Source organism: Anguilla rostrata, chromosome 8, assembly GCF_018555375.3.
Source record: "Anguilla rostrata isolate EN2019 chromosome 8, ASM1855537v3, whole genome shotgun sequence".
Classification (NCBI taxonomy): Eukaryota; Metazoa; Chordata; class Actinopteri; order Anguilliformes; family Anguillidae; genus Anguilla; species Anguilla rostrata.
This window is the reverse complement of record NC_057940.1, coordinates 29,347,869-29,361,359: the sequence shown is the minus strand read 5'-3', so window position 1 is coordinate 29,361,359 and position 13,491 is coordinate 29,347,869. Positions and strand designations below refer to the sequence as shown.

The window sequence follows — 13,491 nt, the reverse complement described above, 5'->3', positions numbered from 1 at the left end:
TACCTGTTTCGTTTTTAAAGCATAGACATGAGAATAAAAATGTTCACAAAAATATACAACAAACACAATCATGCCAACATACAGTATACAATGCTACAGAACAAACACAGAGTCTCATTAACAGAGTATATTTGCGCCACACACACACACACGCACACATGAACACAAGCACACACACACACGCACACGAACACACGCACACACATGCACACACACACACGCGCACACACACGCACATGAACACACACACACACATGCACACACACACACACACGCGCACACACACACACACAGCAAAACAGTACAGTTTAAATTCTGAATACACCAATAGTACAATGGAGATGGAACAACAGAGGGCCCATGGACTGTACATTAATAAATCATGTTCCAGAGTGAGAACTGTAGTGGAGGACAGGGGATGGTTTAATAAGACATCATTGTAGCCTATTCGGTCATCACTGATTTTTAAAATGGACATTTCAGTCAGATTCAAACACCAGTTGGTTTGATGCTCAGCATCCACTTTAATACTTAATAACTCTGGGCTGACATTCATAACACATCTATAAGAAGTTTAGGAGAGAATATATTCCACCTGCTTCATGCTTGCCACAAAGGGAGTGTTGAACATGCAGGGTTTGTCCGTTAATCCTTTGTTTCTCATTAGGGTACTTCATCAAACTAAATTCATTCTGGGTCAAATGTGTATTACTGTTGGTAAAGACCTATAAATGCAGGATCTGGCCTTTCCATGCACAAGACCACCTTCTCCTGCCTTAAAGCAAATAAATTATTTCCCATAAACCCCATCCTGCCAATAAAAATTTAAATTATATGATCACCCCTCCCGCCATAACTTTAATTTTAATTGGACAGTACCACATTAAGACTGTACTGCTTTGTACACAAACCACAATTGTCATATAAATAAGATGCCACACAGAAGACAGTCAACACAGAAAGCATAGCGACAGATTAAATGTAACTCTTTGATTTGGAAACGTTGCGGACATGAGATGTACAATGGCAGGAAGACGACAGCATGTAAGGACCGATCATTCTTATTACGCATTAACACATGTATGTTTTTTACATCTCCCTATAAACCTGGACGCTTAACAGGCCATTAAAAGCAGGAAATGGAGGCACTTGATGAAAGGGGTGAATAGGGAAAAGAAAGCCACTCGACAACAATCGTTTGGGCATAGACTTTCGCTGGATCTGCCATTATTGCGGTGTTTGCACATAATCCCAAGGATCCAGTCAAAGGGGTTACAATCAACTCAGCGACGTAAATAGAAACTGAAATTCCAAACTTTGCACCTCGTGATGTCTCACACGTTCTCAACTGCATTCGAATGCCAACCGCGCTGCATCGACAAGCATCCCCAGCACACGAGCCAGTTTACTCATAGGGCTATTGTCCTTGTACGTAGTACGTACATAGACTTAATTTGCATATAATTTTGTGAATAATAAACATTTGCATTCTTTACTTTGATTAATGGTGTGGACCCAACTCATTGTGTAGCCTTGCCTTAAACATACTATTACTTCGTATCTGTAAGGCACAAAACAGATTAGAGAGTTTGCTGGCTAAACTTGGGGATTAAAATGGGACTATAATACCCCTGATGGTTATTTTTTTCTGGTTAAAGGTTTCTGTTCATGTGCAATAACAGAAGCTCCCCTGCATATAATACATCTATAATACTGAACATTACATGAAACTATTTTAAATAACATTTTTTAAAAATCTCATAACATCGGATAAAACAAATAAAACTAAGTTAAATATATTTTCCTCTATTGCACAGTGTTTAAGTGTTTTAATGTCTTCTATCCCTCTGTTTCTACCATCTTTTCATGATGCTTTTTATATTGATAATTCACAACAACAAAACATTTTAACTATTTAAAGGTACAGTGTGTAGGATTTAGTGGCATCTAGCGGTGAGGTTGCAGATTGCAACCAACTAAATACCCCCCTTTCCAACGACGTAGGAGAAGCTACGGTGGCCTGTGAGGTGCAGTGTCTTTTAATGCTACCACAGAGTGAAAGCGTAAGTGAATGCGATGATAACAAAACTTTCGATTACGCTGACTAATAAAACGCTATTCCAAAAGCAAAATGAGACATGTTATACATCGTTAGAGAGCTTATACTCCCTCCTACTGAATAAATGGATTGTCAATCAAGCCAGACTGTACTAAAAAGGGCGACAACGCCGTACACAACAAGTGTGGTATTACACACAGCTAAGGTACCCAGGCATCACAAATGCACGTATATTTCACAAACGGATTGTCCAAGACAATATATGACCACTCAGTCTCTTGTTTCTTCTTCTTCATCTTCCAACCGGTGCATTCGCGCCACCCAGCAAAACATGTAGAAACATGGCGGTGAAACATGGCGGCCTCTGTGGAAGAGGACCCGCTCCCTATGTAGATATAAAGGGCTCATTCTAAGGTAACGAAAATACAACGATTTTTATTTTCATGGGATCATACACTAATTAAAACATACTTATGAATGTTATATTTCATTTGTGCCAAGTCCGTTCCACTAGATGCCACTAAATTCTACACACTGCACCTTTAAAGTTGTGTGACTATGTCTGTAGCTTCAGCAAACCTGATCATCGAAACACCCCAAGTATATGAATATGCAACAATCAAAAAAAGATTCAAAAGCCTAACTGAAAAGTCGAGGTATTTGGAGAGCACAAGTGAACAGATGTTTCATGCGATTATCACAATATAAGTCTTAAAAAGACTTGGAATATTGAGCAGTTCATTTCCAAAAGGAGCAGTTTGAAGCCTTTTTTGTTGTTGCTTGGTAAAATGAAGTTTGTATCAGGGTGCGACATCACATGTTGAGCACAGATATCTGTGTTTCTTCCACACTCCACAAAGTGTGCTTGATAAAAAAGAAGAAAAAAAAAACATTCAAACGAAGGTAAGTGGACATCTTCCATTCTTAGTCTTTCTGCGTGGTTTATTATTTGTGCTATTCGCTGGCTTTGGGCTCCTTGTTAGCTGGGTTTTTGTAGTGCTGGTGCTTCTGTGCAATCCCGTAGGGCACATGGGCAGCGATCGTGCCCATCTCCGCCGCCCCCTTCACGTGGAACATCTGGTCATCAAAGTAGATGTGGGGCCGGATCTTCTCCAGCATGGGGCCCTTGGGGGCCCCTGCCAGGAACAGGGCTTCGTCCGTCTCCAGGCCCCAGGCTCGCAGCGTTTTCAGGGCCCGGATGCCCGAGCTGGCCGCACTGCGGGCGGTCACCAGGTAAGTGCGGATCGGGCAGTTAAGCCGCTGGCCCTTGGCGTAGAACTTCTTCTGCAGTTTCCCCAGCGACTCCAGGAACCCCTTCAGTGGCCCCTGGAGAGAGAGGAACAGAAATGGAAGCGCAGCTGCTAAAAGCGATGCTACTCATGTGCTGCAGTCTGTGGAGTCATTATGGTATTTGGTTTTGAACTAAGGTCATAGATCCTGCCAGATTGTTACGTAACGGGTCGAGCTGTCATGTTCACTCATTGTGACGGAGCCAAATCATAGATCAAATCATCATTATTAAGAATCAAGTTTATTATGAAGAAAACTTCCCATTTATGCATTAAATTTTAGTTTGGCTATTGTAAATTAACTCTGCACAGGGGAAAAGGACACAAGAAGTAATGAGGAAGTGCTTTTCGTTTGGAATGAATGAATGAGCTAGTGTGGAGGTGAGACAGTTTTTCAACCATACCACTTATACTGCAAACTTTGAACTTTGAACTTTGAACTGCAAGCTAATAACTTTTTTTGTTGCACATTTTTTTACTGTTCCAACAATACAACATTGATAACACCATTACCACTACACAGTCTGGATACTTTTGTTCCATATGGTTTTACTTATCAAATGTCTCTGGACCCTGGGTCAGCTCCTATAGTAGCCAGCAAGAATTTGCCAGCAAGGTGTATTGATAATCCACTGCTGCTAGGGTGGTGGGATAATTGTTGGACTTTAAGTTTTTAATAGCCACTTCACATAGCCACTTTTAATAGCCACTTTCATCCAACTGAAGATTTTTCTGTCACATAGTTTTATTGATTCATACTGTGTGGGGTGGTGATTGAATACCAAGGATTGGCATCTTCACCCCTTCTGGACTTGATGAAGCTTGTCTCTACCATGATTACTGTTATACCAGTATGGAAGGCAATTCACCTGAAAAAAATTAGCTATGTAAGCGCTACTATAGATATGTACTATTGGGCAGAATTAACAGATCATTTACAGAGGATGCAAGGTTGCAACCTTGCATCTTCTGAAAACATCTGATGCAACATTTTAGAGCTGATTATCTGTGAAGACTTTCCGATAAACATAATAATATTTAAATACAAATAAAGGAAATCTGAAATCAGAAATGAAATGCTGAAACTTAAATCATAAACTATATAAACAATATAATGGAAAAAACCTTTGTAATGTGAAGAAATGCTTTAAAAAGCTCCTGCAAGTCATTACATATGTGAAGTCTGACTATAGTTAATAGTCGGCCCTGCAGTGGGGCTCTAGTATTTTAACCGTATATGTGCATGTGCATGTTGCATTTGAGTGCAGATGTATTTGTAACCCTGTTTGAATGCTTTGACATACGTGATCCAAAAGCATGTTTTCATTTTCTTTCTCGTGCTCAAAAAACTTGTCAAGGCCGTGCGCTTTGAAGATCCGCTCAGACTCGTCAGAGAAGAGCACGGCGTCACCATCGAAGGCCACGCGCAGCTGTGTCTCTGACACCTCTATCTGCTTCTCTGCCATGAACATGGTGGCAGCTGCAATACCTGAGAGACACAGAGAGACAAACACACAGAATGAACTACACGGGCAGAAGTAACTCAATATACTGTGCTTAAATATTTACTTAAATGCGTCTTGCTTGGCAGCCATACTGCATGTATGACAATCCTCTTCTCTATCTCACTCACTCACAAGCACACACACACACTCTCTCTCTCTTTCTCTCTCTCTCTCACACTCTCTCATACACACAACAGTAGCAGAGTGAAGGATACACAAGCGCCATATGACAGGGATATTTTAATTCTTCTTTTTCCATTTATATTGAGATATATATATATACATATATATTTATAATAACAATAATAATAATAATAATAATAATTATTATTATTATTATTATTATTATTATTATTATTATTATTAATCGAAAAAATATCATCAACACAATAATATTTTTTCCAGGAATATTGGTGATTTTGACATGTTTTACTGGATTTTGCCAAAAAACATTCCAATGCTCATTCAATATTTCTACCCAAGATCAGCTTATATTAAATGTACACTTGAACATAAGCTTGTTTCTGTAGTCATATAGCATTTTACAGCATGGGGGAATCAAATTACGTTATCCAGTCTTCCCTTTAGCAAATCACGCTGAATCTAAATATACCCTCGCGTCTTGCCTGCATCTGATATTCTGGAGGGTTCATTGCCTGAGTGACGTGACAGAGATTGCTGGTTCAAATTCGGGCCCCTGTCATAGTTTCAGGGTCGACACCCCCACCCCCCCAGTGGGGACTGGAACCTGGTCATGTGATATGGCCTTAGCGGAAAAGCCTTCAGACCAGACCCGCTCACCTTCCTCCAGCGCTTCTCGGACCTTCTCCGAATCTGCGGACAGGTACAGGTTGGTGTGGTAGGCCTTGAGGTACCCAATCGGACTGCTACCTCCCGTCATGCAGAAGCGCTCAATGAAAAGGTCTGTGGAACGCACAAGGCGACAGTCACAAAGGTGCTCCAAACTGCTGCTGATACTGGGGCCATTTACAAAAGCAAAGCCCAATGGCACTACTAATGGCAAAACTACTGCAGTCACCAAACTGAATGAGATAGCCACTGAAAATCTTTCATGATGAGTGCGTGCAAAATGGCAAAATGTTGGGGTTGAGAGACAGTAATAGATGAATTCCTTTGTGCAAAAAGGAGGACCACAGAGCTTAAAAATCTAGAACAGATTTTTGTTTCCACCTCCATTTTGACTGGATGTGCCAAACATTTTCGTGTCACATCTCTGTCCATTTCTGCGAGAGGCAACATCTAAAGCACGCGGTTATTCGCTGCTCTCTGCTAGAACAGGACTACATGTAGCATGCAATCCCAGCTGAAAAGAGAGCAATTAGGAAGGAAGAACTGGGAAGGGAAGAAAAGAAGAGGGGAAAGTCACCAAAGGTAGAAGGAGAGAGAATGCGTAAGGGACAAAGAAAAAGAGAGAGAGAAGGAAGAGAGGGATTGGGCCTCTGGGAGAGGAGAACAGTGGAGGGAACAGAGTGTGAAGGAACAGTAGCTCAGCCAGGGTATTTGTTTCCATTGGCCAGGCTATTTTGAGAGAGTGGGGTACACGATAACGCCCCCTCCCCCTTGTGCTCCGTATAGTTCCCCCGGGATGACAAACAGAGCGTGAGAGACACCTCATCTCCTGACCCCCTCGCCACCACCACCACCATCACCCCACCCCACCCCCCTCACCCCCACATCAGGCCTGCTACAAAGGCTTTTATATGGTCTCCTCACTGTCGGCAACTGGGCAGCTGATCTGAAGAACCGTCTGAGCAGACCTTGGTCCTTGGTAAGCTCGCTGAGGGATTTTCATTAAAAGTCCTCTTTGTGCATTTGTGTTTGTCCTTGACTGGAATTCGCCGCGGGTGGCCTCGGTCATGAAACGGTCATGCCCCGTCACCAAGACGACCATAGAACCAGGATGCTCATTTTCCACCTTGTTGAAATTTGCATTTGAATGGTCTCTTTGTATTGATCTCAGTAATTGGTTGTTAGAATGTGACCAACATTTTGAGACTGAGATTGTGATTTAGAGGTGAATGTGGGGCCTATGTAGCCAAAACTGTCAGTCAAATAATGACAAGAAGTTGGCGGAATAGGAGAGGGGTGTAGAGGCAGCTAAATGAATCAGTGGAACAGCAGGGATGTAGACCAGAGAGAGTTATAAATGCCTTCATGTCTGTTCACTGGCGATAATATATGGTGGTATTCTCAAATCAGATGGAAACAGGAAGCTGTCCAGGAAGTTCATCCTACTGTTGCGTTATGCTCTCACTGGGCTTCTGTTTATTCTTCTCTTGCTTTGGAACAACATCACCCTGACATCAGCCAATCGCATCTCTTCTTCACATTGAGAAAGTCTGTTTTTTGTGGAACAGAAGTCTAAACTGTGCTGTACCCCACTCCCCTGGGCCTGTGTGCATGGTGAGAGTGCGGTTAGGCTTGGTTCACATTATTAGCTACCGGGGAGATCAAAGCGGGCCACAGCTGGTTTGGATTTGAGCCGGGCCAGGAAGCGGCAGGCTTGTGGTTCGTCATCAGAGATGAGTCATAGGTCATGTGGCCTGCATGAGAAGTGAGGTATCAGCGGGAGCACTGAGGCCCCCTCATTTGTGAAGAATAACATTGTGCACTGTCTATAAATTCACAGAGATATTGTTTCTTACCAACTAAATCTCACACTGGTCTTTGAATTAATTTATTGTGTGTGTGTGTGTGTGCGTACGTGTGTGTTTGTGTGCGTGCATGCATGTGCTTGTGTGTTCATGCATGTGTATGTTTAATGGTCACCCGACGAACTGGCCAATGGTGAGGTGGTTAATTGGACTCACTGTGGTAATTGATGGTGTTGATTAGCCTCACCCCAACATGGGCGTGGTTGTAGGTGACCAGCACGATGTCGAAGAGCTCCTCGCTTTCGGGGTACAGCATCCGCAGTTGCTCGTTCACTGTCTCCAGGGCCTGGGGGAACAACGGGGAATGGTCAAGTGTGAGACGTGTCCTCATGGGGGCGCCATACATCAGCACAAACACCAACACATCCACTCATTACCATAGAGAAAGAGAGGGATCACACATCCACAGATATGGAGATAAGGAGAAAGTCGTCATAAATGAACACATAATACACTATTGATGCTGTTAAATTAACCCTATTCATCTCAGTTTAAAAGGCGTACATTATATATATATGAAAACATGGATACATAACGGGACATAACTCTAAAGACAATCGGCTGAATTAAAGTGATATTGCACCATAGTAACATCTATTGCACAGTGACAACAAAGTTCACAATCGTGCCTGTGTGTGTCTCTTGCCTTGACAAAAGGGAAGGCAGGTCCAGGAGCAAAGGGTTCATTTTCATGCTCCACCTGGTACTTCAGGTACTCCTCAATACCCCTCTGTTCGTAAATCTTCTGTTCCGTCTCCGTGCGGAAGAGCACCCGCGTTGATACGGCGATGGTAACAGCTTTCTCCGGATTGGGCTGGGCAGAAATGCAGAGAGAGAGAAAAGTCAGAGGACTCACCCCTCTACCACCTCTCTGGCTTCCCTCAGTCATTTTGAGACCACTAAGACGACTTTGCAGTTGCAGGAGCATTATTCAACATCCGCCAAGTTCTAGCAACAAACAGTGGTCGCTGTTTCTTTCCACTTGACTCGTTAATGAGTTTAAACTCGACCAGAGGTGGTGCTGTGGGGAGGTTTTGAGGCAGATGTTGCTGAATTTTATGGTTGCTTCCTGGGAAGAGCTCTGCTGCGCTCTGTGTAGCTGTCCATATGTAGTCATGGCAGCGTGAGGCTACATGAATCCAAAAATGGGCAGAGCTACCACATGCTAGTCAGTGTGATTCGCTGAGCTGACCCAATTGTGTTTTGCTGCAGATAGAACAGTTGGTTTGATTGGTTCAAGCAAGTCAGTTATCAAAACCTTATTATAGTTCTGCCTATTAACAGGTTAACCTGAGTGAAACCTCATTACTCTCCCCTCACTATCATTATGTACAGCTAAATAAATATAACACAGTAGGCATGTAGACCATGTGCTCTGTCAACCTTCATAACAAGTAGTGTTTGTCAATAATATTCTTTATCAGCCTGCACTTTCATTGATTCTTTCCCACCATGTTGTGCTGTGGTTTGCATGCAGAAGGACCCCAGTACTGCTGCTCCTTTGCAGCCTGCACAGTAAAATGTTCAGTGTTCATTCAGCTCTAACAGAGTACATGTGAGTACAATGGGAATCATCCATACTTTATAAGATTGATTTAACGCTGAACATTTTACTTAGCGAAGCAAGAGCTTGTTCTTGCTCATGCTGTTGTCTCTCCCCTCTCTGTCAGCCACACACACTCCAGGCCAAAAACACCAGATCCTGACCGATAAGGTAATTCGCAGCCCGAGCAGAGCCTGGTGGCTCCTGCACACTGTGGGGGTCTAGGGTGGGGGTGGCGGTGGTCCAGCGTAGTGCTGTTTAAAGCATGTGACAGGGCGACGAGACCCTGCTGTTCCCACAGAGCGGATCAACAGGGCCTGCTCCGACATTCCAAACGGGGCAGCCCGGCTGCCCGACACCCGGCTTCACCCACCCATTCCGGGACACACTGAGGAGGCTAATTTTAGACGAGAGAGGCACTCGGTTGCCACCGGGAGAATGGAGCTAGAGTGTCAGCCATGTGTGTCGGGAGGCCACACAAGCACAGAGACACAAACAGCCAGCACAGACCAGATCTACGTGCCTCTAGTGCTGGTTTAGCTTCCCAGCCAGACGTCACCGTGCAATGACATGTTACCCAAATGCAAACTTCTGTGAGCTTCCTAGTGTGAGAATGGTTTTCCTGTGAAGAGTAGTAAGTAATTAAAGGGCAAGTCAGCATTTAAGGCTAATTCATGTGTTTATTTTTATTTATTTAAACTCTAGATGTACTAATTCAACTGGCATGAAGTACACTGCATGGCCAAAAGTATGTGGACACCTGACATCCAACGTCTCATCCAAAATTATGGGCATTAATATGGAGTTGGTCTGCCCTTTCCTGCTGTAACAACCTCCACTGTTCTAGGAAGGCTTTATTCTAGATGTTGGAGCATTGCTGCAGGGATTTGCTTCCATTCAGCCAGAAGAGCATTAGTGAGGTCAGGCACTGATTGGACGATTAGGCTTGGCTCACAGTTGGCTTTCCAATTAATCCCAAAGGTGTTGGATGGGGCTGAGGTCAGGGCTCTGTGCAGGCCAGTTAAGGTCTTCCACACTGTTCTCGACAAAACCATTTTACATGGACCTCGTTGTGTACCCAAGGGCATTGTCATGCTGAAACAGGAAAGGGCCTTTCCCAAACTGTTGGGGAAGAACACAATTGTCCAGAATGTGATTGTATGCTGTAGCATTAAGATGTGCCTTCACTGGAACTAAGGAGCCTAGGCCAAACCATAAAAAACAGCCCCAGATCAAGGGGTGTCCAAATACGTTTGATCGTATCGTGTAACTGCCTTTTGTGTGACAGTGGACAACTCTTTTTAACTCATAATTGGGAAATTGTCATTTTAATGTTTTCTTTTTCATCAGTGAATATTTTTTTTTCATCAGTGAGCTATCATTTTTGATGAAGAAAATGTTTGGGATATGGAATCAAAAACTGAAAGAAGACTTCCAGACTAAGGGCAGTTCATCTGTATTGTCTGAAAGTACTAAATGAGAGGGTTGCATGGAAAAACAAAGGTAATCATTTGTGATATTACGGAAAAAATACATATAAATTGCAGCAATGGTTACTGTGCAAAAAATAATGTTTACAGATGTGTTGTTTTTAAAAAGCATTCAGATATCCACAAATAGGCAACCCATGCTCCCAGAGCATGCTTGCATTTTTAAAGCCTCCAAGTCACACGTTAGTTAGATGTTAGACATTGATTTATTCAAGCAGGTTCTCCTCATTCACGATACTTACAAAGAAAATGCCTCCCTCCACCTTCCTGGCCCGTCGCATCATCCCCTTCATAAAAGGACAGTTGCATCAATTTTGACAGTCAGCAAGTGGCTTTTTTATTGGTTGATAGTGACATCATATGTCAATCAATAATTTAATTTGAGTATGCGGCAAAGGAACCAATTGTGAGTAGTAGCACTTTTTGAAATCATAAGTATTACAGTCATAATAAGTATGACTTCTGTCAAAAGTGTGAGAAACCATAGTGTTTTTTTTTTCGCAAAAGAAATATAGAGAGCTGAGGACACCACAGAAGAAGTGTTGATAAGGCATTCTGCATTGCCCTGAAACTGAAAGAGAGAGTTCTAAATCTGATGCACACGTGAGCGTGAGTCATTTATTCCAGTATTCCCTCGCTTAACTGGAGGAGCCCTGTTGGTGCAACACTACAGGAAACATGTCCTGATCCTTACCTGCACAATTTAGTCTTGATTTCATCTGCTAATGTGCTAATTGACCATATGACCAAATCTATGGGCCCTAAACATGTGTGATATTTCTCACTCGATCATTCTCTACCTCCCTGGCCTGTGCTGTGTCAATTTGTAGCCCAGCCACAGATCTCTAAACTTGAGGGTAAAACTTATCTCCTTTGTTCCAGTAAGCAACCCCTGATTTCATAAAGCCTTTGCATGATTACTGGTTGTTAGACACCTAGATAAGTCTACTAAAATTGTTGGCATTGATAAGGTAATAACTTGATTTGTGTGGATGTTGATTTGCGGTTACTGGGAAAGGGAAGGTACAGTGAGAGAAGAGCTGGGACGTATTTATAGGTGGAAAAACACCAGTGCTGCTCGGAAACAAATACAGAACCCTGAAACTATGGCACCAGAGGCCTTTGCTAGAAGGTGTTTATCAGCTTGTGTTGTGCAGAATTAGAACAGACCCTCACTTTTGTGTTCAAAGGTTTGTTTGAAGGCAACTGCCTGTCTTCTCTCACATTAACATAGTAATGTCATCAGACATGAAAGCACAAGAACAAGGAACAGGAAGAAAATCACATTAAGGCACTCTCATCGTCCCCTGCTGTCTACTAACTTAGTGAGTAAATGGTTGGGAACTGTAATGTAATGTAATGTAATGTAACCGCCTGAAAAACTAGTACAATAATTTTGACTGTTAATAATCTAAATATTGCTAAATCCTTCCGCCTGGAACGCCGGAAGATTGAGTTACCTCCACGTTTACTTGTATTTTTATGACAAATTGAGCAGAAATTAACAGAAAAATATTATACTTTAAATATTAAATTTGTAATAGAAATGTGCTAATGTTAATGTCCCTTTTGCACACAAGCATACACATGTGTACACGCACATACATACAAATTTACAAACTCATTTGCATACATACAACTGTTGTGCAACCTACATTACTTATCATAAAGCTCCCCTGCCTCACCATTTTCATTGAGAAGCAAAACGCAATCATATCTGCCATACTTTTATCCTGTCCACATTGGATTTACTGAGCATTAGACCTCTCAGAATAAGCCAATGCTCGCTGCACCTGTTAGAGCTCAGACAGAATTATCTCCCTACTAATAGCTGTTACCTAACGATGTTCACATTTTACATTAGAAATCCTATGCAGAGTCCCTCTGATAGGACCGTTTCCAAGGGAAGAGATTATGAACACTAGGACATGCAGAGGCCAGTTGCCTTGCAGAAAAAGCTCAAAGCCAGGGAGAATGTTTTTTGTCGTGCCCTGAAACCCGTAGACTCCCCTTTTAGAGAACCGCAGCTCTATATGCCATTTCACAGTTGTGAATGGTGGCGTCCAGTGACTGTCGGAAACATGCAGTGACAACTGGGAACTGACAGCGGCACACATGGCCGTTTCACACGCGTGTGCGCCATGTAAACACCACGCGATCGGGCATGCCCCACATGTCAAGCGTGACCTCATCAGCCCTTGGGAATCAGAGCAAGAGAAAGAGAGAGAGAGAGAAAGAGTGGGCAAGAAAGACCCCTCCCATCACACCGGGTCAGGGGAGGGGGTGAACCAGAGAAAGGAGGGAACTGAAGCGGGCAGTGACAGATGAGCCAGTGAGAGAGGGGAAAATGGCAAGGCATGGATTGAGTCCAACTCACCGGTTTGGGTTTCTTGATGGGCCCCATGTGATCATAGAGATCCTTAGGGTCCTCCCAGGAGGCCTTGCTGTCCCCATTAGTGGCGTTGGCGGTGGAAGCGGCGGCTCCCGTGTCCTGCCCAGGGTCCACACTCATCCCGCCTTCTCTTCTTCATGAACCGGATCTGAGAACTCGTTCGCCGTCCGCCTCCCCGACGCCGCGTCTGACAAACGCCCCCTCTGGTCTCCCTCGTGCACTGCCCACAGCCCTCCCTCACGCACTGCCCGCAGCCCCCGAGCGCCCGGGCTGTGCCCTCTGCAGCTCTCTGCGACTCCCGCACGGACTCACGCCGTCGTGGAGCGATGAGGGGGCGGGGAGACGCTCAGCCTCCGTCTGATCCTATTCGCCGTGCGCTCCCCTCAGCCGGGAGCACTGCAGTCTGCTTCCTACTGCCGCTGTGCAAGGTTTTTTTGTTTCTCTTGCTCTCTCTCTCTCTCTCTCCGCCTTTCTCTCTCTGGCTCTCACTCTCTCGCTCCCTCTCTGTCTTTCTCTCCCCCTTTCTTTCAGGCAGCCA

General features: G+C 43.7%; 1 protein-coding gene across 2 annotated transcripts; it reads right to left on the bottom strand.

Annotated features, from left to right (window-relative positions):
* Positions 1-1,638: 1,638 nt before the first annotated feature.
* On the bottom strand, positions 1,639-13,491 carry nt5c1aa (5'-nucleotidase, cytosolic IAa). Of its 2 annotated transcripts, XM_064347599.1 has the most exons (7): positions 12,939-13,491; positions 10,804-10,848; positions 8,175-8,342; positions 7,685-7,814; positions 5,655-5,777; positions 4,653-4,837; positions 1,639-3,385 (listed from the first exon to the last, which is right to left on the bottom strand). In XM_064347599.1, the coding sequence occupies exons 1-7, from the start codon at positions 13,071-13,073 to the stop codon at positions 3,014-3,016; spliced, it is 1,158 nt and encodes a 385-aa protein (XP_064203669.1). In that variant the 5' UTR covers positions 13,074-13,491; the 3' UTR covers positions 1,639-3,013. The 2 variants fall into 2 exon arrangements, with proteins under 2 accessions (XP_064203669.1, XP_064203670.1); XM_064347600.1 differs by lacking the exon at positions 10,804-10,848 and having other exon boundaries at positions 12,939-13,490.

What these genes read in the sequence shown, in the direction of transcription:
- nt5c1aa (XM_064347599.1), bottom strand. Translation starts at nt 13,073, where the DNA reads ATGAGTGTGGACCCTGGGCAGGACACGGGAGCCGCCGCTTCCACCGCC. An exon ending in CAACACCATCAATTACCACA is followed by an intron (nt 5,778 to 7,684) that starts GTGAGTCCAATT and finishes TGCGTTCCACAG; the next exon opens with ACCTTTTCATTGAGCGCTTC. An exon ending in CCGAGAAGCGCTGGAGGAAG is followed by an intron (nt 4,838 to 5,654) that starts GTGAGCGGGTCT and finishes TGTGTCTCTCAG; the next exon opens with GTATTGCAGCTGCCACCATG.